At 51.4% G+C, this 26,491-nt stretch overlaps 2 protein-coding genes across 11 annotated transcripts in view; both read right to left on the reverse strand.

Moving 5' to 3' along the window:
- Positions 1–264: 264 nt before the first annotated feature.
- GPR25 (G protein-coupled receptor 25) lies at positions 265–2,349 on the reverse strand. The gene has a single exon (XM_022561972.3). The coding sequence runs from the start codon at positions 2,257–2,259 to the stop codon at positions 1,147–1,149; it is 1,113 nt and encodes a 370-aa protein (XP_022417680.1). The 5' UTR covers positions 2,260–2,349; the 3' UTR covers positions 265–1,146.
- Positions 2,350–8,573: 6,224 nt separating this feature from the next.
- CAMSAP2 (calmodulin regulated spectrin associated protein family member 2) overlaps positions 8,574–26,491 on the reverse strand; it is a 102,741-nt gene continuing 84,823 nt past the window's right edge. For 5 of the 10 annotated variants that reach the window (XM_022562043.2, XM_089906234.1, XM_022562041.3 and 2 more), the window contains 7 exons: positions 24,078–26,241; positions 21,253–21,389; positions 20,617–20,837; positions 18,264–18,336; positions 17,397–17,512; positions 15,738–15,856; positions 12,176–15,099 (listed from right to left, as the gene is read on the reverse strand). In XM_022562043.2, the coding sequence (XP_022417751.2) occupies positions 14,794–15,099; positions 15,738–15,856; positions 17,397–17,512; positions 18,264–18,336; positions 20,617–20,837; positions 21,253–21,389; positions 24,078–26,241 (3,136 nt within the window). In that variant the 3' untranslated portion in view covers positions 12,176–14,793. Of the gene's footprint in view, positions 12,011–12,175; positions 15,100–15,737; positions 15,857–17,396; positions 17,513–18,263; positions 18,337–20,616; positions 20,838–21,252; positions 21,390–24,077; positions 26,242–26,491 lie in introns of those variants that run through there. The other 5 variants (XM_089906240.1, XM_089906223.1, XM_022562042.3 and 2 more) reach the window with 5 other exon arrangements.

Below are 26,491 nucleotides of genomic sequence, written 5' to 3' on the forward strand. Positions count from 1 at the left end.
TGGCAGATGACCTTAAATCTTTTATTTTTTTTTCTCTTCTCTCTTTGAAACCTTCAAAATGTGAAGCATCCTTTAAAATAATGAGAATTAAAAGCTATGCCGCCCTCCTGTGGGACTGCTGTGCCCACGGTGGGATCAACTTTCTCGGTCCCTGACCTTCACTCCAAATTCTGATCACTTTGAGGTCAACCTCAACTCCTGGGTTGAGTTTTGTCTGACCCAGTGTTCCATTCGCCTCTGCTCAAGTAAAGACCGACACAGCTGTCGGGCGAGGGCAGCGAGAGTGTTTATTGAGAAAGGGGAACTCACACTGAAGGGCCTGGTGTCCAGGCTAGGGGAGAGAGAATCCAAACACCTGATGAGAGATGCCGGAACTCTCTGTCCAGAGGGAAGGTCCAGGATAACTTCCAGGGTGAGTCCTGCCGCTTGTTGGGCGAGGGGAGAAGATACAGAACTGGGGCAGGCCCGGGCTTCTGGGGAAACTCAGGAGGAATGGCTGGGTGAGCCGACAGCAGGACTGGTTCCCACGCTTTGGCGAGCTTTGAAAATGAAGATCTGAACTGATGGTGACTAATGATTCAGCAAACTCTGCCACCAAGACGGCTGAGTATAAAGGGCTGTCGGTTTCATAGTCTGTAGGATCTTTTGGAAAGTGAGGGGCCAGAGGGTCTGGCTTGGAGGAGGTATTTCTCAGACGGCAATGGCGATTGTAGGGACCACAGGTAACAGAGCCCAAGACAAGAGTGGCTTTTGGGGGGCTCTGGCCAGTGTTGCTATCCACGGGGCAGAGAAGGGAGGCCCACTTCCCTTTCCCCTACTCGGCGGACCCTGCGGTGTCCGGGCTGCTGTGGGCTCCATCTCGCAGGACCTTTCTTGGGCTGGAGACAAAGAGCCCAGGTGCCCGCGGGGTCGAGCGGGAGAAGGCCTGGTCTCAGCCGCCTGGCGTGGGGGGAGTTCGAAACGCTGAGGTTTTGGGAAAGCTGGTTAACGAGACCCGCGGGGTCTAGGCGGTGCCGGCGGGGCCGCTCTCCGCGCTCGGGAAGGCAGGTCCGGGGAAGGCAGGTAGGGGGTTGGGGGCGGCCCACCTCGCTATGCCTCCCGCCCCTCTCCGCGCGCCGCTGCCGCGCGCTCCTCCGGGCTAGCCAGCTATGGGCCCACGGCCGAGGAGGCGTTCGTCGTCTGGGCTCGGCGGGCCGGGCTCCGGAACGGAGAGCCGTAATCCTGGGAGAGCGAGGACGCCGAGCTGCTCCCGCGCGCCGCGCGCGCCGAGCGCCAGCAGGCCCCGCGCCGCCGCAGCTGCGCGCGGAACGAGCGGTCGAGCAGCAGGTAGATGAGCGGGTTGGCGCAGCTGTTGACGAAGGCCAGGCAGGTGGCGACGGAGAGGCCCCAGCGCAGCACCAGCAGCAGGCGGCAGGGCAGCGGCAGCGCGCGCAGGCTCGCCAGGTGGAAGACGGCGCGCAGCGCGCAGAAGGGCAGCCAGGAGCCCACGAAGGCGACCTCGACGGCGAAGATGATGCGCAGCGAGCGGTTCCGGGCGCGGCTCAGGTGCGCCGGCCCGCGCAGGCGGCGCGACACGCGGCAGTAGCAGACGACGGTGACGGCCAGGGGCAGCGCCAGAGTCAGCAGCAGCGACAGCAGGCTCACGCCCTGGAAGGCGTCGGACGGCTCCTCGGCGCACTGGCTGCCGCGGCCCCCGGGGAGCGGCCGCAGGCGGCGGAAGACCAGCGAGGGCAGGCCGGCCGCCAGCGCCGTGGCCCACACGGCCCCGCATGCGGCCAGCGCGCAGCGCCGGGTGCGGCGGGCGCGCGCGGCCAGCGGGCGGCCCACGGCCAGGTAGCGGTCCACGCTGAGGCCGGCGAGCAGCAGGGCGCCCGCGCAGCGCGTGCCGGCCATGGCGAAGCTGCTGAGCTTGCACAGGCCCTCGCCGAAGGGCCAGAGGCCACCCCGCGCCGCCGCCGCGGCCCACAGCGGCAGCGTGAGCACGAAGCCCAGGTCGGCGGCCGCCAGGTGCTGCACGAAGGTGTCCACGAGCCGCCGCGGGCCGCGCCGCCCGACCAGCAGCCACAGCACGAAGGCGTTGCCCGGCAGGCCCACGGCGAAGGCCGCCAGGTAGAGCGCGGGGATGTAGGCGTAGCCGTAGGGCAGGTCCCGGGCCGCGCACAGCTCCTCCTCCAGCTCCAGCTCCTCCGGGGCGCCCGACCCTGAGTAGTCCCAGGACGCCGTTCCCGGGCTGGGGCTCCAGGGCTCGGTGGGGCGCATGGCTGGCGAGGCCCGGGCGGACGCGGCGTCGAGAGGGAGGGTGGCTCTTCACGGCCGGTGCCCAGCACCTCCCTTCCTGTCACCCACCCCGGGCCGAGGCGACTGGGTGGGCAGGAAGGGGTGGGGGAGGAGGGGGGAGGGGGGCGGGGAGGAGGGGGGAGGGGGGCGGGGAGGAGGGGAGGAGGGGGGAGGAAGAGGGGAGGGGGAGGGGGAGGGGGAGGGGAGGGGCAGGCTCCTGGGGCGGAGACGGTGGCCGACGATTTGGGGCGGAGGCGGAGGCGGGGGCGGGGGGCTTCCCAGCTGGGTCCTTGGAGGAAAAGTCCCCAGGGCTGGGACACGGCCCTGCCTCCCTTGGGAGCCCAGCCCGTCCCTCTCCGCAAGTCGCTCGGTTTCTTTGTTCATGAGCCAAGAACGGCAACCGTCTCAGGGGTCTGGTGGCCGGTTGAAGAGGCGCCCAGAGCCCCAGGCGGTCCTCATCCCCGCTTGACCCCCGCTTGGCCCCCGCTCCCCGCTGCTGTCTGTCTCTGGGAGGAGACAGGACCAGGGGTATTTTATCTGGGGAGGAGCCTGCCGCCGCGGTTCCCCTGCCTTCTAGGAAAGAGGGGTTCTGCCATCTGTGCACAGCGGGCATGTTGCGGGGAGCCTGCCCTTGGAGGGCCTACCTACTATCAGGGACTGGCCACCAGGCCCTCAAATGGTGTTAGCTCCCTGAGATGCTGGGCCGCGTGCCTTAGCCCAAAGAGTGGCTTTTCTGACCAACTCAGGTTCCCAGGGAGCCACAGGGGAGGGTTTGACCCTGGAGAGGGAGGGTCAGACTGTCCAGATGAAAGGAGCAGAGCCTGGAATCCAAATCCCAGCTCTTCCCCACCTTCCTGCATCGGCAAAACCTACCTGTTAAGCCAGACACAGATGTAAGTTCAGTACGAAAGGCGACACCAGACGGTACCTGACTCAGCAGATTAGTTGTCCTAAATCAGGAGTCAGGAGCTCAGAAGGCGGGCGAGATCCCTCGTGCACTGAGAGAGGTGGGGAAGGATACACGGAGAAGGGTGGGCGTGAAGCCTGGCCTTGAAGGAGGCGGTGGGGCCAGGCAGGGGATGGGGAAGGATGCGCGGGGATGCTGGACGACTCCAGTTAGGTCCCAACTCTTCTTCGCAGACTTCCTCCCATGAGCTGCTGTGTAGCAACAGATGTGACAGTGTGCGTGTCCCCCCCAGAGCCCCCGCCCCATCGCCACCAGGAATGAATGAACTGCTGGGCCATCTGGCGTTAAAAATTTGAGGTGGATTATCTATGCATTTTATAGCATACCGTCCCGTTACAGCGGGCTCCTCCGTGCGCAAGGCCCTGTTTGGGTGTCACAGAGATGCCGTCCTTGACCTTGGAGGGTGTCTGATGAGGAGGCAAGGGAGACAGATTCATGTGTAGGACGTGCAGGGGCCAGCGTGCTAGAGGTCAGACGGCCTGGAGTGAATGTTAGCAAAGTCCCCCTGGAGCTCAGACGGGAGGGAGCAGCTGCCTCTGATGGGAAGAGTCAGAAACCTTTCCCGGCACCTGAGGTCAGTTCCGGAAAGGAGCTGAAAGGTGAATTCTTCGAGCAGCAGAGCCCAGGTGGGAGGAGGGTGTTAGGAGGGGACGCAGGAGAGGCAACAGGGGACTTGGATGTCACCAGTAGGAGCCCCCGGACATGTTGAGGAGGGCAGTCCCCCCATCTGCTTTGCACAGGTCAGTGCAGAACTGTGGACTGGACGGGGAGAAGCTCCAGCCGGGGGACCCCACCGTGGGCTGTTGTCATTGTTTGTGTTGGGGAGAGGCAGGGTCGGACATAGGGAACTGGACGAGGGGACAGAAAGGAGAGGATCTGTTCAAGAGAATTGTGGCATCGAGGACCTCAGCGCAGAGGAGTCGGCTGGGCCTGGACGGCTAGTGGGGAACGCCATGGGCACTGCCCGTCCACTGAGGTCGGGGCCACGGAACGGCTTGTGTGTGCATTCCGTTTCATGTTGATTTGAGGTGGGGTGATGGAATAATTCTTTTTTGGTTGTTTTTTGTTTTTGCGGTACGCGGGCCTCTCACTGTTGTGGCCTCTCCCGTTGCGGAGCACAGGCTCCGGACGTGCAGGCTCAGCGGCCATGGCTCACGGGCCCAGCCGCTCCGCGGCATGTGGGATCTTCCCAGGTCGGGGCACGAACCCGTGTCCCCTGCATCGGCAGGCGGACTCTCAACCACTGCGCCACCAGGGAAGCCCTGACGGAATAATTCTTGATCCACAGCAGGCACTTCTGAGCGTGAAAGAAGCATTATCACGATCAACCTGGCCCGTTCTGCGCAAACTGGGACATGAGGTCACCCTAACTGTGGCCCCTCTGGGCCATGGAGATCCCCAGGGGTGGCAAAGCCTAAGGAGGGGTGGGCGCGCGTGTCCACGCCGTTCCGGTCAGGAATTTCTCTCCTGGGCCGGTTACAAGACGGGAGAGGCAGGCAAGGGAAGAGGCTGGGGAATGGATGGCTCTGGCCCAGCCCTCCACGGCATCCCAGCCCCCAAGCCTGGGTTTCTCCTCAAGACCCACATACAGCATGGACACCTGAGGGGCCACGGGAGATGTGGAGCGATTTTTCTGATGTTTGATCACGTGGTTGCTGCTGAGGGACGCTCTCGTCCTGGGGGGCCTGGGGGCCACAGCCTCCTTCCCCAGAAGGCCAGCCGAGGTGGTGCTGCTTTGCAGGAGCCCGGGACAGTCAGGGACAGGCCCAGACCTGCCCGGGCGCCTCTCAGCCTGGGGCATAGAAGGGGCGTGAATCTGAAAGCTCGAGACGAACGGCCGGAAACCTCCAGGTGGAAGAGAATAGGGCAAAGAGACCAAGAGGATCATGGAGGCAGCGGGTGGAGGGGAGGCAGAGTGGGCTGTTTATTAAAAACACAGAGATTCTTGTTTCCTGGGCTGTGGTCTTGTGGTCCCGAGCACATGGCGGATTTTCTCTGCCAGGGCCTGGGCGTTGGGCCTTTCCGCATGTCTCTTGGTGGCAGGAAGCAGCTCGGGCCAGAGCTGGGGGCGCCGCTCTGCGCCTGGCCTGCCACGTGTTCAGCCTGGCTTCAGTGACTAAGGCCAACTCCATGACACTGGTCTCTCCTCCCCTCTTCAGGGGACCCCCCTCAGGGTTAGAAACAGTCCATTAGTGGAAACTCATCGCGGTCAGCTGAGAATCCAGGCCACTGCTGATGGGTGTCAACACAGCAGAGAGGAAATGGTCCTCCCTCTCTCCATCCCACCCGGGGGCCTTCCTACGCCAACGGGCCCTCCTCCCTCTGGACGGCTGGAGCCCGGGTGGCCTGGTCACCTGGGTCAGCCTCACCCTGCCCGTGGGATTATCAGCTCCTGGGGTGAGGGAGGCTCGCCCTCACCGCGACTGGTACAAGCCTGAGATCAGAGGAGATACTTAGTAAGTAAATATCCAGTGCTTTGAACTAGATGGCTTCCAGGAGTATTTTTATTTCTGGCCCTTTATGGGCTGTATATTTAAGCCCTTACCACTTTCCCCCTTAATGTTAATTTTTCTGTACAAATAATCATCTTAACTCTTTCGGAAAAATTTTGAAAATTATCTCGCCTTTTTCATCATAAAAACCACAGTCACGTCGCAGAACGTGGAATAAGAAAGGGCGTCCCAGCCCTCGTGAAGCACGACGTGGTGAATTTCTTTCCTACCAGTGAAAGACATTTTCAAAAGTGGAGAATTCGTCTGTAATCCCATTATTCTTGGGTTTTCTATTTTGTCAACATTCCATTTCAGATGTTCTCCACGTACATATATTTTACACAACTGTTTCAGGGGCGTGTACATAATCAGAATGTGCCCTGTTGTACAGTCTGCTTTTCTCAATTCATGCAAATTCACATTTTTCTCTGTTGCTGAATTTTCTAATCCCTTAATTTTGGACATTTAGGTTGTTTGCAGTAATTTTTGCTGTTGTAGAGATTTGTAATGAGTAACTGCACTTACAGGTTTTTTCTTCTTTCACGGTTTTCAGGGTATAAATGCCCTCGTGAAGGTCAAAGGCTATAAGCATTTTCCTGGCTTGATACAAATGCTTGCAGTGATCAGTAACCATCTGGCATTGTAGGAGGGTACGGGTTCAGTGCGATCTTGTCAGAGATATTCATCAGTAAAATATATTTTTCCACTTTAATAGGTAATGAGGTCAAATGGTACCTCACTGAAATCTACATTTCTTTGAAAACAATAAGACTGAAAATCTTTCTAGATGTAATTCCTCTTATGTGAACTGCCTAATTACATCTTTCAGACATTTATCTATTACAATCTTTTGTATTTCTTATTAATGTGTATGGACTATTTTATTTAGGATAAACCATTGTCCCATTTGGTTTAAATATTTTTCCAGACCTTTTTCTTAGCGATTTTTAATTTTTTGTTTTACATTTCCATAGTCATTTGTTGCTTTTAGCAGTTTCAGAGTTTGGAATGTTATCTTCTCTTTGATGATCTAAAAACATTCAATTCTATTCTTGTTAAAATTTTGTATCTTTTTTAATCCACCTAGAGTGTCATCATTCTTTTTAGATTTCTGTCGAACTTTCCCAACACCACTAAATTAAAAATATTTTTTAAAACCCTGCTGTGTTGTGATGTCAAGCTCATCATGTACACGCTTCACACGCTGTGTCCGAGTGTCTGCTTCTGGCCAGTGAACAAACGGGTCAGATTGTTACTGACCTGAGTTTGGCTCCCACGTCAGTTTTATAACTTGACAGTTGTGTGCAGCTGGGCTCCAGTTCCTGTGTCTTAGAGCGGGCGGGAGAGGGTCTCCCTGAGCGGGTGAGGATCACATCAGAGAGCCCTGGGGAAGGCCCCCCTCCAGCAGGGTCTGAGCAGGGGGGGTCAAGGGCTCCTCCCCACCCGGAGCTGCCAGGCTCAGCTTCCCCCAGCCCCATCCCCTCTTTGCTTTCTGTGCACACAGTGGGTGGTGGGTAGTGATTTGGAATTGCTCTGGGAACCTACCAAGGGATCATCCCCATCTGGGGGCTTGTAGACCTGGCCACCACAGGTCCCTGGGACTGGGCTCATGGGTGGTGAACTCCACGGGGTGAGGGGGCTTCTGCTACAGATGCTGACAGGGCTGAGGCGCAGACAGGTGGCATTTTGCCAGTTCTGCGGTCGACGGGTTAACGGCCCGTGTGTGTACCTGTGTGTGCATCGCGCGTGCGCGTGTGTGCATCCGAGCATGTGTGCCTGTGCAGGGCAGGGAGGGGTGTCCAGGGAAGGAAGGCGGCGGTCCTGCCCCTGCCCTGCAGCCTGCCCAGCCGAGGGGCCCCACCCTGGCTGCCGGCCGAGCAGTGTGTCACATGCTCGACTGTTTCAGAAACTCTCAGGAAATAAACCTGGGTGGCTGGGAAGGGGCATCAGTGTACCCCAGGTGCGCCGAGGTGACTCAGCGTGAAAGCGCCTCAGGGCTGCGACCTCACTGCCAGCCTGCGGGTCGGGGGTGGGGGTGGGGGTCGGGGGCGGAGGGTGGCTTTCAAGGAAAGGGAGACTCCATCCCCTCCACGGCCGGGGCGCACACAAGGCGGCAGGAACCTGACAGATGGGCGGCAGGGAAGTCCCTCGGCAGGACCAGGACCCCAGAACGTGTTTGGAAAGGAAGTCACAGCTCTCGGTAGCCATTACTCAGCCCACACAGGCTGCTCGCTAGGACCCGCCATTACTTTCCAGTGATTTCACTGAAAGCTGGAGTGGGAAAGTGGGTGCACATTTCTAGTCATTTCAGTAGGAACTGGAGCGGGGTGGGGGTTGGGGGGCGGCTCTCTTGGTTCTGTGACCCTGCCCTTCCCACCCCATCCTGCCCTTGACCCTGCCCTTCCCACTCCATCCTGCCCCTGCCCCTGCCCTTCCCACCCCATCCTGCCCGACCCTGCCCTTCCCAGCCCATCTTGCCCTTGACCCTACCCTTCCCACCCCATCCTGCCCGACCCTGCCCTTCCCACCCCATCCTGCCCCTGCCCTTCCCACCCCATCCTGCCCCTGCCCCTGCCCTTCCCACCCCATCCTGCCCGACCCTGCCCTTCCCAGCCCATCTTGCCCGACCCTGCCCTTCCCACCCCATCCTGCCCCTGCCCCTGCCCTTCCCACCCCATCCTGCCCCTGCCCCTGCCCTTCCCACCCCATCCTGCCCCTGCCCCTGCCCTTCCCACCCCATCCTGCCCCTGACCCTGCCCTTCCCACCCCATCCTGCCCCTGCCCCTGCCCTTCCCATCCGACCCTGCCCTTCCCACCCCGTCCTGCCCCTCCTACCACCGGGTGGATGCCCCACCTGTCAGGTAACAAAAGACAAGAAAATGACGCACTGCTTCCCTGAGAACCGCTCTCACGTTACTGGAGAGGATGAATTCTACCACATGAAACAGCATGACTCGAGGCAGCCCGCGGCATCCTGTCCCGGGTGCGGGCAGCGGGGCGGCCTCGCAGAGAAGAGGACTGCGTCGGGGGCAACGTGATAAGCGGGGTGATGTCCTGAGTGGCCCCAGCACCATCCTCCCCGCAGCTCGACAGACACGAGAGGAGTTGTTAAGATAAGCCCAAGACCGTCCTTACAGTTTGACCTTTTCTACGACTACCTTGATGACTTACCTCGGAATGTCAGACTGTCTTGTTTTCGCGGTGTCTACTGGGGATCTCCCTGCCGGTTGCCATGACAGTGACCCGGCCGGCTGGGGAGGGCTCCCGAGGCGAGGTCCGGGCCCAGGCGAGGCGGCCCCGGGGTTGTGGGGGGGAGACACTCGAGATGCATCGGGACCCGAGCTCACCTGCGAGAGCCGCCCGACAGGGGACTGGGGGCGGAGGGAGGCGAGGATGGGACACGTGACGGGGGTCCGGGCCTGGGTGCCTTCCGTGCTGCACGGGGGAAGGAGGAAAGGATGCTCTTGAAGGTTTCGGCCTTGGTGGCTGGAGGCTGCCAGGAGGGAGTTGGTTCCACCGGGAGGTTGCTGTTCGGTTCCTGAACAGGTTGAGCTGGGGATGGCCGTGAACTTCCAGGGGACAGGTCAGACGCATGGTGGCGGCGGGCGGGGCGCGGGGGGCCGGGACCCTGAGGGGCTGGAGACCCCGAAGGAGGGCAGGGGGTGAGCAGGGCCTGGGGTGGCCGTCGGGGAGAGCGGAGCTCTGAGGCAGGCCCATAACTCGCGGGGGGAAGATGGGGGCCCAGAGAGAAGGTCAGAAGGTCACCGTCGTGATGACCCGGCAGTTTGGAATTTCGAGCTGCCCCCGGGTCCCAGGGAATGCTGTGTGAACCGGAGGCGTCAGAGCGGGAAAGCCGACGTGGGGTTCTTATTTTGAGGGCAGAAATATCTTTAGTAGGAAAGCAGGGGTGGCCCAGCAGAGACCAGACTAGGTCTGGGTCTGATTTTCAATTCTGGGCCTCCACTGACTCACCTGGCGAATACTGACTCAGCACTGTTATGTTTACACACGGATCGCAGGGTCAGGGATGCAAGCACAGGCTTCCAGTGTCCGCAGACACAGCTGTGTGCTCCCCCGGGACCCCACGCTCCGCCGCCTCCACACCCTGTGGGACGTGGGACGGGCAACACAGTGGCTGCCTCTGGCTCCGAGTCAAGAGGGTGCAGTTTACAAGCCGCTACCTTGCTGAAGGGCCGTGGTCGTAAAAGTAGGCCCTTACGGCGACTCAAAATTCAGGCCTGAGACCACGCTGCACGTGCGACCTACCAGCTAATACTGTAGGACCGTCTTACGTTCCTTACAAAACCGGCTCTCATGAGACTGAACTTGCTGCCCGTTAAGGAGAAAAGGACTCGCTTGCCCCCATCACAGCAGAGACTCTGTCAGCTGCTTTCAAGGCCTGAGTGCGTCTGCCTGGAGGCAGTCGAGTTCCCTGACGGAAGGGACCCTACCGTGGTGACCCTCGCACCTGACGACTCTTTCCTCGATACGTGTAGTCAACCTGTTGGCAGGCTTCGTTTATCTCCAGTACACTCGCGATCTCTCCGTCTTCCCATCCTTGTGAATCCAGGTATTCAAGGCCACGGGAACACACCCGGCTGGTTTTAGCTGCTGCTGTGTGGACGTTTAGAGAACTGGGCACCAGAGGGAAGCCCACCTCAACCCTAAGGGCTGTTTCCCACCGCCGGTGAATGTGTGACCGCCTTTCGCAACCGTCAGACTCCGTTGTCTTTTCATGCCACAGCACCTACAGCAGCGGGAAATGCTGCCGCGGGTGGCCCCGGGCGGGGAGGGGATCTGAAATCCCCAGGCTGACACGCCGGCTGGGACGCCGCCACTTCCTAGCTTTGTGTCCCTGACAGAGTCACTAACCTTCCAAGGCCTCGTCACCCTTGTCTGTAAAATGGAGATGTCAATGCTCGCGTCCCCTCGGAGAGCAAATCAGAGGACCCTTTAAGTCCTCAGGCGATGTGAAAGGGGACGGTTTCTGTCTGGTCGGGGCCGAGAGCCACGTTTCCTTTCTCACATCGACGTGCACGCCCCGAACAACGAACCACCGCAGCCGAGTGTAACTGTCGGCGACACACGCCACCCTGCGTGTCTTCAGCCCGCGATGCTTCGCACCCCAGCAGATGCTCCTGAAGGAAGGCAAGGATTCAACCACCTCAAGCCACAGACTGGGGTGAAGCAGAATAAAATGCATCAGGAGCTGAGGTTCCACAGTGGCTTCGCTTCATACGGTAAAAAACCCACAAAAACCCTTAGCGGGCCTTACAATATGTTTTTGTTAACTCAGTTGCCTTTACCCTCTTCAATGGAAAGTAAAAAAATCCTTTTTTTCTTTCTTTCCGACATAAACAGGAACTCACTCTTGTCGGGGCACGTGGAAGGGAACCCGGAGAGAGCGGGCCACCGAGACGAGGTTCTAGAGCCCCGACGTGAAGAGCAGCTGACGTACCCCCCCCAAACGACACAAATAGTTAATTTCTCATTTGTCTCTGAAAAGCAAAACTGCCATTTTAAGGAGATGCAGGTCTACTTTTTAAGCACCCGTGACTTCTGAGGGAGGGCAGAGTTTCAAACTCACGCCCGATTCCTAGGTCAGAGCCTCACAGCCGTGTTCCCTTTGCTGTTCTCTCTCCGCGTGGACAGGTTACGAAATAAAGGCGCCTGTTCCTATCCACCAGGCTACCTTCCTCTGCTCTAAGTAAGGACTCCCAGTGAGCCAGGCCAGGGGGCACACTCGCGGGCACCACGGTTTGCGCACGCTTCTCTAGTGTCGCCTGAGTCTCACGGTTAAATACTTTCAGTTTTGAAAATGGAAGTGCAACTCTGTACTGAGGCCCGAGTGTCCTGTCAAAGGACCAAAGGCGGAGGACGCACTCGGGCTCGGCAACTGCAGACATTTCTTCAGGTGTGGAATATGCAGGAAGGATTTCTGTTGTTGTTAACCGGTTGTTAGATCTTTCTTTTTTTTTTAACTGCTCTGCTCTGAACGAGGAGAATCAGCAAAATCAAAGTGAAACTTAGAGAATAATGGCCAAGACGTGGCTTCCCACTGCTGCCAGAGACAGCGGGGTAGGCGGTGAGGGGGTCGCCTCGGCAGCCGTTCAGTTCCAAAGGTACAGAGGGTTAGTTCTGACACAATTACTAACTCACCAGAAGAAAGTGAAGCAACACGGACAAAATTAGTGTAGGACGAGCACAAACACTTACACGCCACCACACAGACCGTCTGAGCCGAGCACGGAAGGCAGCAGACTTTCAGCATTGCCTAAGTCAGGGTTCAAACAACACCTAGTGTTAGTGGCCTCTTATGAATATCTCAACGGTTCAATTTAAACAGAGGTGAAGAGATAGGAAAAACGATACGGTGAGTTTGCCCAAGTTCAAATACTACCCCCAAACCCGTATTTTATTCAAGAAACAGAAAAGGTCATTTGGTGCCATGCTTTTATTCAAATGAAAGGGGAAAAACTACACGGTACCAGGAAGTAGCAAATAGGACAGTATTTTACAGCACAGCATCGTAAAAAATCCTGTAAGCGATGCTCCGGGGTACACAGTAAGCACACCAGACACTGCGCACCGCCCGAAGTGCCCATGAAACCACAGTCAAAAAGCTGAATTCGGCTTTAAAAACAGCCAAATAAAAACGGTTAACAGTCGTTCTAAAGCAAACGGGAAAAGCCGAGAGGAATGAAAAGCTTTCCAAGGCTGTGTCACGTGGCAGAATTTGACAGGCCGCACTGGTAACCGTTACGGGTTTGTTTGGCAAACTTAACTGAATAATTGTCCTAATAATGTGACCCTCCAATGATGAGAAGCACCAATGTGTTTCAATAAGGTTGATGGATATCTCCAGACTTTATGAAATAGCGTAATTTTCATGTGTATAATTTTCAAAACATAATTTAAAAAACATCTGCAGACTTAAATATATCCATATTCTTTCCGCATGAAGAAAGTAAAACATACCGAGAGCAAGGAACTTTTGTGGCAACGTTCACATTCTACCTTTAGACACTGTGGACGTTGTTGGACACACACAAATTTGAGAATAAAGGGTGGTCCTGTCTGGTTTTACACAGTTAGTCCCTCCATTGTCTGGCAGCCAATTAAAAAAAAATTTATGGCCAAGTAGTATCACCAAGAAGATTGCTTTGATAAAGGAAATCTAATTGATTGAAAAGAACAAATTTAGTAATGTAGAACGCTCATTAATTCTCCTTTTGTCTCTATTATTTACCACATTTTGATTAGATTCACTTACTTTTTCTTTTTTAAACTAGTCAATCTAAACATGTATTTGACAATCATTTCCTTCTCATTGTGATAGAAACGGTTGTCTGAAAGGTAACATGTGCAGTCCCCCAGTTTAAATCTCCATATATTATATACACAGTATGTATACACTTAAAATATAAGAGTTACATATATCCTGGTCTCTTACATGCAAACAGTAGATCACAAATAGTTCTGAGCTACACATATATCTTGCACAGGTACTGGAAAAAATCTGTGAAATTTTTTTTTTTTACAGTTTTAACAAATATACATAAATATAAGAACATAAATTACAGTAAAATATTGACAGCATTTGAGAAAATGTGGATAACCCAGATGCACTGATGCCTAAAGGCCTTATAATAATAGAAAAGTACAGTTCAGGGACATCTCATTCCTACTCTTTTTAAAAAATAAGTAAATACATCATATGAGATATTAGTTATTTCTCTAAACAACTCAATTAGAGAAATGTATAAATTTTAGTCTCTACTTCCCGTGAAAGAAAACAGACTACACATCTCACATACGCTACAATACTGTCTTTCCCTCTAAGTTTACACGGTTGTCACAACACTGAAACGTGACAGGGTCACAGAATCATTCAAGTCTTTTCCTGAGAATGAAGTTTTCCCCCAACTAACCCTCTGGTGTACACTGTTAAAGGAACAAAGACCACGTAGAGAAGAGTTCAAGTGTGTAGTACTTAACCTAAGCTGAGCCACTTGAAAAGGATAAAGAAGAAGAAAGACTCAACGTAAGCAAAAGAACGTGAAGCCATTTTAAAATTAAAACGTAGCCCTTTGTACACGTTTAAAAATTCTAAATATCATTTTTTATATCAGTTATAAATATAACGTAAAGACCTCTTGAGAACTCATGGCAGGAAGTCTTACATCCTCAGATTCCGAGACTCTTCTCCAAGTGTCCTTCACTTCTGCCAGCTTATAAAGTGACATGCTTTAAGAGAGATGATAGAAAGCCTTTCTGTTAAAAGAACAATCCAAGTTATTCTGAGTTGGCCAGAAGTGGTGTAAAACCAGCACTGATTTAATTAGCAACTTCTTATAACATCCTCTTGGTTAAGCTCATGTGGTTTAAGTGAACCTATAGCAGCTCTTCACAACTTCTCCTCTCATTTAATAGAGAAACATTAATACTTGAGTGAATAATAAATATGGACTTGTAAATACTTAGCAGAATAATTCTTGCAAATGCTCTAACACCATTAAAACATGAGGGTTGCTGTAAAACTAAACGCTAGTGTTTCTCTCAGCACCCTAAGAAAGACGCAAGTTACCTCTGAAGGCCTATTTCCCACTCGCGTGATCTCCACGTGAAACAAAATACAAAGGTATCTTGGAACAAACCCCCAGCAGAGAAAAACAGCAAAATAAACCATCTGGAGACAGGCATGTACGTTAAAAAGTTCTTGGGAAAAAAAAAGCAACAAACAAAACACACAATTCGTAATCTTAGCCGTATTTCAACTAGGGTCCATATGAGAACTCAGTGCTTCGACGTGTCGAATACCGAGCAGGCGAACCTCCACCTGTGAGCTGGACAGCGCGTCACCGCCTGGCCTATCACCCGTGTGGGTCCTCCTGCACTCCAAACGCTGCGGTCTACATTCCAGTTGTCATGACAACAGAGCTGGATGTCCAGTTTCAATTAATAAAAGTCTGTTGGCAATTAGAAAGGTTTTCTATAGGCAGGAAAGATGAAGTGCAAATTTAGCGTGAATGTTCTGAAGCGAGTGTTTCCCGGTTCCTACGCTTTAGTGGGCAAAAGTTTCTTGGGCGTCACTGGTCTCTTGGTCTGCCACAAATGGCTGTGAATGGTAATGGCATCAACACTGGCAGATAAAGTTTTAGCGGGGATGTGGCTGAACTGTTTCCTGTCAGAATTATATTTGTAAAGGCCCTCGATCATCTTTTTAGTGATAGATTTAGGGCCTATCCCAGTCAGCTTATTAATCTCTTCAGTCTCTGGGCAGTAAGTATACAAAGACCTGAACTGGCAGCCTGAATCCCGGAACAAGATTAGGAAGTTGTTGGCATCTGACTTCTCCATTTCCTTTAGGATAAGAAACAGAAATAAAAGCCCTTAAACATTTTGCTGGATATAACTTATATAACTGTGTTACATTTCTTGGCCAGTTTTTATGACATGTAATTTAAAATATAAGTTTCTTTGTAGCCAAAATGAGGCATATGCAATCCACGTCCAGCACACGGGGATTGAGATGTGTGCAGAGACCTTACCGCTGAGGTCCTGTTGGCTGTGCCGGAATTGTAACCCCGGAGGGACTTAAAAGGGCTGCAGGGTCTGCTAACTCTTGGTCTCGGTCAAACTGTCTCTACCACTAACGACCAGGCGCTGGCGAGCTCCTTCGCAACAGAGCTTCATTTTTAAAAAAGGCAGATCATGTTATCTACGTTTATGAAACGTGAGTGAGTGACTCCGGGCAAGAGAATAATTGATAATTTTACATTAGCATCTCAAGTCTATGCCTGGCCTTTAACAAAACCTACGGCCTTCCAGAATCCCGTTTGAAGGTAAACTCAGTCTAACAATGAACATAGTTAACAGATCTTTCATACGCTGTTGAAATTCTGGGAGTCCCCTGAAGAGCATGTCCTCCTGAGCTGAAAGAGAAGACCCCTACAGTTTTACAAAGTTGCCGAATCTAATTTTCATGCAAACGTGCTTACCTCCAGTATTTTTTTCTTCTGACCTTCATTTACTTTGCCAGCCAAACAGCAATGAGCTAAAGCATTTTGTATTATGTGCTTATTGGATTTTGCACTGGGTTCTTTGAAGAGCTTTGGTCCTATGGCAGAAGTTAATAACAGTAATAAAACAAAAACAGCATTCCTAAGTCGGAAATACGACTGTGTTTAAACGATGCGACTGTCCCTACGCTGATTAAACTCTGTAATGGAAAACAACATTCTGCGCCTGAGGGCCTCTGGCTGCTCTGCAGCGGTCAGAGCAGGTCAGAGCGCAGCTCAGAGCACTGTTGCATCCGCAGGGACACCCCTGGGGGCCTTCGCGGGCCTTGCTGTGATCGTCACACTGCCCGTTTCACCTCTTTCTCGGGTTTGGTAAGGTTATTGGTGAGCTTAACGCACAATGGGACCGCAAGTAACTTTAGCTTTTAAAAGACAAGAAAAAGCTTCATCTTTTTCTTCTTCCACACCTCTGGGGTTTTTTTCTCAGCATTTTCTTTTCACAACGATGTCTGTAAAGCACAGAAACCCTTTTTGCCACTTTGCTGGGACATTCGCGCTCGTGAAGGGCCGTGTGTTGGCAGGCTCCCTCCCCCTCACACTAACTCAGCTCTGCCCCGAAAGGCCCTCGGTAGTGTGCCGAGAAACTGGTTCTTTGGGAAAGAAAAAACATGAGCCCTGATCTTTACCTATTTCTAGAGTAAACTACTCCTACCATGGCTGACTCAGGGCCAGCAATTGTTCTGCAGCTGCATAATTCCTGGAATTTTAACAGTCAGCCCATGAGCTGGTCCGAGCAGGTCAGGTGCATGCCGCAGGCCTGCAGCTCTGGGCTCCCAGCGGTGCTGCAACACGGCCATTAAGCTGGCCTTAAAGGCCGACACGCTGCTGAAGGGGGCTGTCTTAGAAGCCATAGAACAGGCAGGGAAAGCTCACACCAAGTCAGCCAGCTTTGCCTCCTTGGGCCTTTGGGGGCCACTTCCAGGGCCACACGGATGCAGGCGGGACGCGGGCGGTCTCTGCTCCTCCGCACTTCTCCTGTCCTCCCATCTACCCCTCCAGGGCGCTCACATTTCCTCTCCTGCTTCTTTTCTTTAGTTCTTACCTTCTTTCCATTCTATGAGCTTTTCCTTCAATAACACCTCTGCAAACAGAGGCTGGAGGAGGGCCTGACGGGGACGTGCAAGGCCGGGTGCCCTCCTAGAGCCAATGCATTCCCATGTCTTTTAGAGCCTCTCAACACTTTTTCAAGACGCACTGTTCCAGATACTGAAATCCCAGCGTTAGAGGAGGGGCTCGGTGGACTCTAGCTGTTCCCAGTACTCAGGACCGATGCACTGCTGAGGGACCCTCTCTAAAACTTCTTCAAACCCAAACTACAACACAGAAACGGCCTGCATTTTTAAGGGAGAGGTAGAGGAATGAGGTGTTAAGTGGTACTGCTACCTTTTAGAAACTTACCTTAATTCTTCTGGGACAAACCATATCACTGAAACCGAAAGTGACCGCCTGCATTCACTGTTTCGGATCAGTCTTCCGTGTTTAGACCGAGAGGCAAGTCAGTGAACCTTTCTTAGCACAGCCTGCGGCTAGTCTCAGCCCCATGTTAAACTGTTTCCCTAAAAATGCACAGGCACTGACCTGTGTACTCTGTTCCAGAAGCCACAGAAGAAGTGGTCGAAGCGTTCTCCCAGTCCTTTTCGCCATTTCTACTGCCACAACGGCTTGGAGATAAGAAGCCTTCTACAGACTCTGATCTAAATAATAAATAACATTTTAATGCCTCAGATAGAGAAAAACATTTGGGGTTCAGAAGGGTATACGTGAGCACCAAACAAACTCAACCCAGAGGCTTTAAAACGAGAGGACGGTGATAACTTCGTCTCATTCACAGCTATACATCCAAGTCCTGAGAACTCAGCAGGCACTCCCTAAGTGTCTGCTGAATGACAGAATGAATGGTTTGTCCACATGACAATCGGCAATTAACGCAGTAGGGTGGTAATACAAAGATCAGAGCTCAGAGCTGATGACTGTCCCTAGAAACGCTCTTTTCTGTATATGGGCGTTATAGTATAAAATAATGAAATACTGATTTTTAGCTTCTAAGGTACATATATCCTAGAGAAAGAAAGAGACAGCGTACAAAAGAGATCTTTCCTAAGTCACGAGCAATAATTCCTTACCCTGGAATTATTCTAAAGGGGAAGAAAACTAGAGGATGGCACTATACCGATGAGGTACTTTCTGGTTTTACCATGATTATATCACAACCGTAGTGACAACGACTGGTGTACAATTACGGTTAATGTCTTATTGGTGACATAATTCTAAAATTCTGAAAGATAAAAAACTGAAAGACGAACAGACCTCTTTCCATATAAATTTCTTTTAACAGAAACCCAAACTGTCCTAGCGAGCAACACTTATCAACATCTGTGACTATGGTCCGTTCACTGGGAAATATAAAGTAACGTTTTCTATGAAAACACTTATGCTGCAACTTACCTCGGGGTCCTCCTGCCTGAATGCACGCTCTCGCTGTCGCCTGTGTTCAGTGACGCCAGAGAAAGGCTAGAGACTGAAAAGACACGATAAATTTGTGATCCTGAATAAAAACGAGATTAGAAATTCAAAAGGAACAACTGGAAAAGAGTCTGCTCATTAGGCAACACCAGCATATGAAAACGGAGCTCACGTAGTCTCTTTTCCTTTTTAGATGCATAATATGCTTGCATGCATGTACGCACAATTTGTTCAAAATTAGCAAGGAACTGCTTTTGAGGAATAATGAAATAAGTGAGGAATTAAGAGGTACAAACTTCCAGTTGGAAGATAAATGAGTCACGGGGATGAAATGTACAGGGTGGGGAACATAGTCAATAACTGTGTAATATCTTTGTACAGTGACAGGTGGTAACTAGACTAACCCTGGTGATCATTTTGAGACGTATGGAAACATCAAATGAATCACTACGTTGTGTAACAGGAACTAACACAGTGTTGTAGGTCAATTATACTTCAACAAACAAACCAACTCATAGATAAAGAGATCAGATTTGTGGTTACCAGAGGTGGGGGGAGGGAGGGGGAACTGGAAGAAGGTGGTGGAAAGGTACAACTTCCAGTTATAAGACAAACAGTCCTGGGGATGTGATGTACAGCAAGACGATTACGGTTTATAATTTATCTAACACTGCTGTGTGATATATGACACGAAAACTGCTAAGAGTAAATCCTAGGAGTTCTCATCACAAGGAACAAATATGTTTTTCTTTTCCTTTAATGTTGTATCTATACGAGATGAGATGATGGATGTTCAGTAAATTTACTGTGGTCATCATTTCAGGATGTACGTAAGTCAGACCATTATACTGTACATCTTACACTTATACAGTGCTGTATGCTAATTATATCTCAGTAAGGCTGGAAGAAAAAAAAAGAAGTAATGACAAAATTAATTGCTGTTAGGATTTATTCCAGAAACAACGTGGTAATATGAGATATAATACAGTGATTATAAGAAAAAAGTCAACAATAAGAAAAATTAACAAAGAAATTAACAAGAAGAATAAAATATATTTAGGAGTATCTAATTACCAAGTAGAAAATTAATTTATTAATTTCAGCCAATACTGGGTATCAAAAATTTTCACTGACTAGGGACTTCCCTGGTGGCGCGGTGGTTGGGAGTCCGCCTGCCGGTGCAGGGGACGCGGGTTCGGGCCCTGGTCCGGGAGGATCCCACATGCCGTGGAGCAACTGAGCCCGTGTGCCGCAACTGCTGAGCCCACACGCCTAGCGCCCGTGCTCCGATACGGCAGAGGCCACCGCAATGAGAGGCCCGCACACTGCAGCGAAGAGTGGCCCCCGCTCGCTGCAGCTGGAGAGGGCCCACGCGCAGCGACGGGGACCCAACGCAGCCAAAAATAAATAAAAAAAAAAAAAAAAAAAAAATTTTCACTGACTGGAAAAGGTAGAGTTCTCTTTATTTTTTGAATTGAAGTATAGTTAATTTACAATGTTGCGTTAGTTTCTGGTGTATAGCAAAGTGATTCAGTTATATATAATATATATATATACACATTCTTTTTCAGATTCTTTTCCATTATAAGTCTATTACAAGATACTGAATATAGTTCCCTGTGCTGTACAGTAGGTCCTTGTTGGTTCTCTATTTTATATATAGTGGTGTGTACCTGTTAATCCCAAACTCCTAATTTATCTCACCCACCCCGCCCCTTTTCCCCTTTGATAACCATAAGTTTGTTTTCTATGTCTGTGAGCATTAGAGGTCTCTTTAAACAGTCAATGTTATGTTACTTTCCTTCAGTTTTAGAATTACTCTAGGAATTCTCTAAAATTTTCCGTGGCATTTAGTTTTAATAAAGTAAACATTAACAAAATAAGAGTATGCATGTTGAATTTAGAAAAAAAAAATATTATCTCAACTCCAGAAATTATAAATTTGGATTTTTGACCATTTATATCTTAAAGGAGGGACTCGTGAACTCCTGATCTTATATTCCTGGTTATACTGACATGTTCTGTACACATTCCAGGCACACAATGCTTATCCTTAAATTTACCAGTACGGAAAGGGCAGTTAATGATCCAGGGAGCTGGCGTCTGAGGGCGAGCTCCCTGCCAGGTTAGTGTTTAAGGTGGATGTTCAGCCCCTGCGTTTGCTCTGTTGGCCATATGCACGCACACATGGTACACTCAAGTCACCGGAAGCATCCTCTGCTCGTTCTGGTTCTGCACACAGGGAGTGTGCAGTTCAGCCCCGAGCACCCCACAGCCAGCGTGACTGCCCGGGCTGCTGTGGCTATGGACAGACTCCTCACAATGTACGTGTTACCTGGAGGACCTTTTACGGGTGTTTTGGGGGATTCAATGTGGTCTCTGTGGATAGACTTCGGCCGCTGCTTTTTCTGCTTTGCTCCCTGAGGCCGAGGTTTGATGACCGTGTCCATGTCTTCCATGAGCTTCAGCTGCTTGCGCCTCAGGTACTCCTGCCGGATGAACTCCCGGCGGGCTCGCTCATCTTCCTTCTTCTGACGTTCTTCCTCGGTTTTACGCCTAGGAAACAAGCGGGTACATTTCTTTGTGCACAACACTGTCAGGTGTGCGCTTACGTGAGAAGGAAGAACGATTCAGCCCCTGGGAAACTGGTTCACTTAAAATGTACTTGAGATAATCTAGGTCACTTAAATATACCATTAATAAGTACTTAAAAAATGCGTGTGTGTGTGTGTGTGTGTGTGTGTGTGTGTGTGTAAAACCCAGGAAAATTACTTTCAATTAATGTTTCCGGAGAACTTTAAGATGCCTCAAACTCAGGATAAAAATATGCAATCAAGTGACACTTTAGGAAAATAACTTCTAAAAAGCACCCCAAATCAGCGTTGTTTCTATATTCTGCAAAGGTCCCTAAACACCGTTAACAAGAGTCGGGGGACACCACCTCCCACGGACCCCGCGCAGCGGCCCCCACCTGGTCTCCTCTTTCTTGTGCTCCATCTCAGCTTCCAGCTGTTGCTTCCGCAGCTGGGTCTCTTTCTCCCTTCTTAGTCGTTTCTCCAACAAAGCTGCCCGTTTCATTGCCATATCATTTTCTGCTTTTTGATCATCCTAAGAGTGAATGTCATTGAGAAAGAGGAAACATCTGAGGCACCAATATCCTCATGTTCAATGCTTGTGGCCACATGGAGGGGTCACTCTTAATAACTGAAAATCCAAACTGTCTAGTGAAGCTCACTCCAACCGCACCATAGATGGACATGTTCCAAAATTATGAGGGAAGAAATGAATTAAAGTGGTAATACTTTTATCAAGTAACAAAGGACACAAACTTCTTTGATTACATGTTTTCAAAACTTAGGAAGTTAGCAAAGAACAACATAAAAAGGAAAAAAAAAGACAAAGTTTTTTTGGGCCCTGATAAATAACTGATAGAGTGGAGAGTTTCCCCACAATTTTTAAAACTGCATTTAAATTGTATTTAAATACATGCTTAATATAGAAAACTCAAGTAAAAGCATCAAAAAAATTAGCTACCCAAAGCTGTATCACATAAATGAAGCTATTGCTGCATGATTTTTTTAAAAAAGTTGAGGTCCTGACAGTTTGCTTGCTGGGTTCTGAACTATACCACAGGTTTTTCCTTTGAAGAGAAGACGAGCACACTTATACTCCTAACCCCAGAGCTAGTTCATGACCTGTAGGTGTCCTGAGCCTGCCCCAGCTTCCACCTGAACGCTCAGGGAGCTCAGAAGTCAGGAAAGTAACCAGCTGTAGAAGTGGTTCCCCGTCGTTAACGATGCCTTGCTTATTAATTCAACAAGTGTTTCCTGCGTGTCTAATACATTCACAACATAGTGTCGGACGTTACAGATACTAAAATATGAAAAAGATAGGGCACCTTAGGTTAAGGAGCTTCTAGATCCCACGGGGAAGAGGTACAAACAAGGTGCTTTGCACAGAAACCCAGAGAGAGATGAACTCTGAATGGAGAAAGTCAGAAGATACCATTCAAACAGTCAGTCCAAACATTCACACGTCTGTGTCAAACAAACTACACACACTGCAATTTGCCAGGCACTTTACTATGCTCTGGGGATAAGGAGATGCAGTGTCTCTAGGAGTTCACAGTCTAAGAGAAATCGTAACAGAAGCAAATCACAAGGTAGTTGGAAGTTCTGGGTCAGCAGCATTACTATGAGGATGTTTAGGATACAAGAGACACAGAGGAGAACATATTCACATCCACCCAAGGAACCATGAAAGGCTGCAGCAAACAGATGAGGCCTGAAGTTAGTCTTACAAAACATCCCAAACAGAGTTATGGGGGGAGAGGGTGGACCAACAGGCTTGGATCAGTCTGTGAAAGGCCCCTGAATACATGCTGAGGGGTTTAAGTTTATCCAACAGGCAACTCTAAGAGACTCCATCGAGCTATGCTACCAAGTGGCAGTGTGACGAATGAGACCATGACAGAGGCAGGGAGCCCCGTGAATGAGCTATGACCACGGTCCAAGGGGGGAGTACCGGGCAGTGAAAACTGAAGTGAGGAAACGAGGGTAGAGATGGACTGTACGTTTTACACCCAAGGATGCCCCTCTGATCTCCTTTCTCTGCAGGAGCAGAGGTAGCAAGGTCTCTAAAATTAAACACATCTATTACTGTCTACAGTAGCAGCCTATTAAAAAAAAATAGTAGTTCTACACGGTTAAGAGACAAAACACAACCCACATTCAAATTTCTAAACATTAAAAAGGGCCGAGAGGGCCATCTCTCTATGACCAACTTCAAAGTAAGTTACCAGGTTCCAATATTTAATGATCCTTAGTAAAACTAGCAATTGTAACCACTTCAGTATTCGCGGGTTTTGACCCTAATAGGACTGCTGTACGTTTCATTTAAAACCCGAAATTATAAACTGTTGCCACTGAGTGCTGTCTTTCCATCTATGTTCCCAATTGCGGAGCTATTCAGGATCACAAACTATTTACTTTAGTCCCTTAACTAAAAAAAGAAACATGAGTAGCACACATATACATGTTTCTGATTATAAAAAACCCTATATTATTCCCTATAGGGAATTTGGAAAAATACAAAGATGAAAAAAGGGATGACAGGAGAAACATTTTTAAATAATATTAGCCTTTTCTGGTTCTAATATCTATGATAAATTTCAAGATCTTACCATCACGAGGTGATACTGTTCAGTATTTGTGTTAGTTGGCTGTAGTATTGTTTAAACACATGTCATATCCAACACCGATCCTGAGATCGGGGGTCATATGCTACACCTTCGCCAATGCTTCTAGAGAAGCTATTTCAATGACAACTGTTCCAATTATATACTTTTAAATGTTTCACCTTGCAAGGGTCTATCTGGTCAGTTTTCAAAAGATTTTTTAAAAAACAATACATACGAGGGAAGACGGTCAGTATTAAGAAAATAAACTAAAACAGACTTACATGCAATGCCAAGTTATGAGCTTTTTACAAAGTGGCCACTGAACATTTTTTGCAAGAGTGTGAATCACTTGGTTTTCAAAAGGCTTTGGTGAAAGTGAGAGAGAGTCAGAGGGACAAAAACAGCACGTCTAAACATGTACCACGATGTGATGAAAGGAAGGCTGTTCTAGAAACCAACGTGCCCGAACAGAACTGCAGTCCACAAGGGGCGGGCCAGAATACATTTTAGGATTAATGGCAGACCTGTAACGAGAAGGGCGGCTGCTAAAGAAGCAAGCGCGCCAACTGAAAACACCCACCAGTGAAGAGGCCTAGGGCCACGCGGGTTAGCTTTACCTTAAAGAAGAATCCACAGCATACTTTCTGGTCGTCGTCAACTTGTTCTTTATCACTTTCTCCGTCATATTTTTCAACAGATACATCAGCCTTTTCAGGGGCTTTCAAATCTGAGAGGGAGACTTCAATCAGATTAGCACTTTTAGGAGCAGCAGGTGGGAAGGCAGGTCTGCAAGGAGGCTCTGCAGGCTGACTCACGCAGTCCTCGCTCCGGGTGGGCCACGCGGTCTCCGTGGCGGGCCGCGCCAGGCCCTCGGGAGCCGCAGGGGGCGGAGCCCGCGCCTCCTCGTCCTCCGGGATGTGCCCGTGCTGCTCCCGAGGGCCCGTGGACCCCTCCCCCTCCTCCTCCCCCTCCTCGTCCTCCTTGCGTCCGGACTCCTTCGCTTCCGGCTCTCCGCCGCCCCCCAAGCACACGAAGGACCTGGTCTGAATGGGGACCTGACTCGGGGAGAACCTCCTGAGCCGAGGGAGGCTGTCCACAGAGCGAGGGGGCGTCAGCGTTCGGTGCAAGGGCGTGAGTTTCAATTCATTTGGCCTGGGAGTTCTCTGAGTTTTGACGGAGAAGGAGGCGCTCTTCCTGGCAGCGGGCTGCGGAGACGGGTGGGCAGGGCGGGGGGCTTCGGCCGGCGGCCGGTGGGGCTTCCCTGCGCGGGCCGGCCGGTGCGGAGAGGGCGGGGGCGGGGAGATGACCCAGGCCTGCTGCTCGCGCATGTGCATCAGCAGCTCCTGCTGCAGCGCCAGGCGCTGCATCTCCCGCTGCAGGACGAGCAGGGAGGCGTTGAGCCTCTCGATGGAGCGCGTGTGCTCCAGCAGCTCGCCGTCCTGCGGCGGCTCCTCCGCGGGGCCGGCCGGGCTCCACGGCCCCTCGGGGTCGCCGGGCGCGCTCGGGGACGGCGGCCACCTGCCCACGGGGCTCTCCGTGCCCTCCTTGGGGTCCGCCGGGGACCCGCTCCTCGGCCCGTTCGCCTTCTGTGGCTCCTTCTCCGGCGGCCGCTCCGCGTACACTTTCCCGTCTTCCGCGCCAGCCGCCTCCTCCCGGGGCGGGGAGGGGCCGTCCCCTTTCCTTTTCACCACGGTGAGAAAGGCCGTCCGCCCCATCTTCTGCCTCTGCTTGGTGAACGCGGCCTCCATCTTCTTCTTCTGGGCCTCGATGGCCCGCCGTTTCTCCTCCAGCTTCATCCTGAGATGCACCACCTCGGAGGCCAGCAGCTGCGTGGTGTCCCGGCCGTGCGGAAGGCCCGTGTCCTCTGGGGTCTGTGCCCAGGCCACCACGTGAGGGATGTTGAGCTCCGAGCCCTCCGGCGTGGTCTTCTGAGAACTGCTGCCGCTGCTTTTTCCGTCGGTGTGATTCAGCTTCCTGAATTTCTGTTCGGCAAAGCTGGTCATCTTCACGCCGGAACTGGAGGAGGCGCTGCTACCGGGCTGGGACTTGGTGCTGACGGTGCTGGGACAGGGACTCAAGGCCTCTCTGGGGTTGTAGTCCTGGAGGAATTTGGATGTGTCGTCCACGTCAGAGTCCAGACTCACGGTGTAGTCTCTCAGGGAAGAGTCTTCATCCATAGTTTCCGGAATGTCCTCCGAAGGGACGTGGATCCCCGTGTCCACCTCCGTGTTGTCAGTGGCGGGGCTCGAGGCGCCTTTCGTGTCCGCCATGCTCTCGGGACTGGACTGGCTGCGCGGGACGCTGCAGTTCAGGACGCCCATCTCCTGGCTGTGGAGGAAGAAGCCGTTCGCAAGCTGCTCCGGCCGAGGGGTGTGGGCAGGCTTCTCGGTGTCGTGGATTATCTGTAACGCTTCTTCGATGCTGGGGGTCCCGACCTGACTGCCGAACTCATCGAGGAGCACTCTGCCCTGCAGAGCTCCATTCGGAAGCCTGTGAGCCATGTTCTGCTTAGGACCTACTTCGTTTGTGTTTAGGGGCACGTAGGCCGCCAGGTGGCCGTGAGAGCCCACGTGAAGTTCTTCTTCAATGCTTCCTGCTCCCTCCTCCCCATTTACTGGCTTGAAGGACAGATTTTTCCTAATGTTCTTGGATACACGACTGTTGTTCAGAGTAAGTCCTTCATTACTAATAGAACGAGTGATTCCTTGGTTTGGAGTGGATCTCTGTACACTACTTTCTTTATCAAAAGAAATATCAAATGAAACGCCATGCACTGATGATCTAAAAAAAAATTAAAGAGAAAATCTTTAAATAATCCCAGAAAGGAAACAATCTGATATCACTGAACAGCAACAGTTATTTGAAATTATGCTTCCTTTCTTTCCCATTTCTCATAATCACATTGTCCTCAAGGCGAGGGTAAGGCTGTTGGGCCACCCGTCACATTTGGCCCCTTTGGTCACTGTCATCGGCCCACGTTGCCCTTTTCAAATGCTGGTACTAATTAAATTGCAATCTGGCTAACAAGGGG

This window comes from Delphinapterus leucas, chromosome 1 (genome assembly GCF_059928025.1).
Source record: "Delphinapterus leucas isolate spDelLeu-1000000601 "Yukka" chromosome 1, BTC_Dleu_Yukka2, whole genome shotgun sequence".
In the NCBI taxonomy this organism is placed as follows: domain Eukaryota; kingdom Metazoa; phylum Chordata; class Mammalia; order Artiodactyla; family Monodontidae; genus Delphinapterus; species Delphinapterus leucas.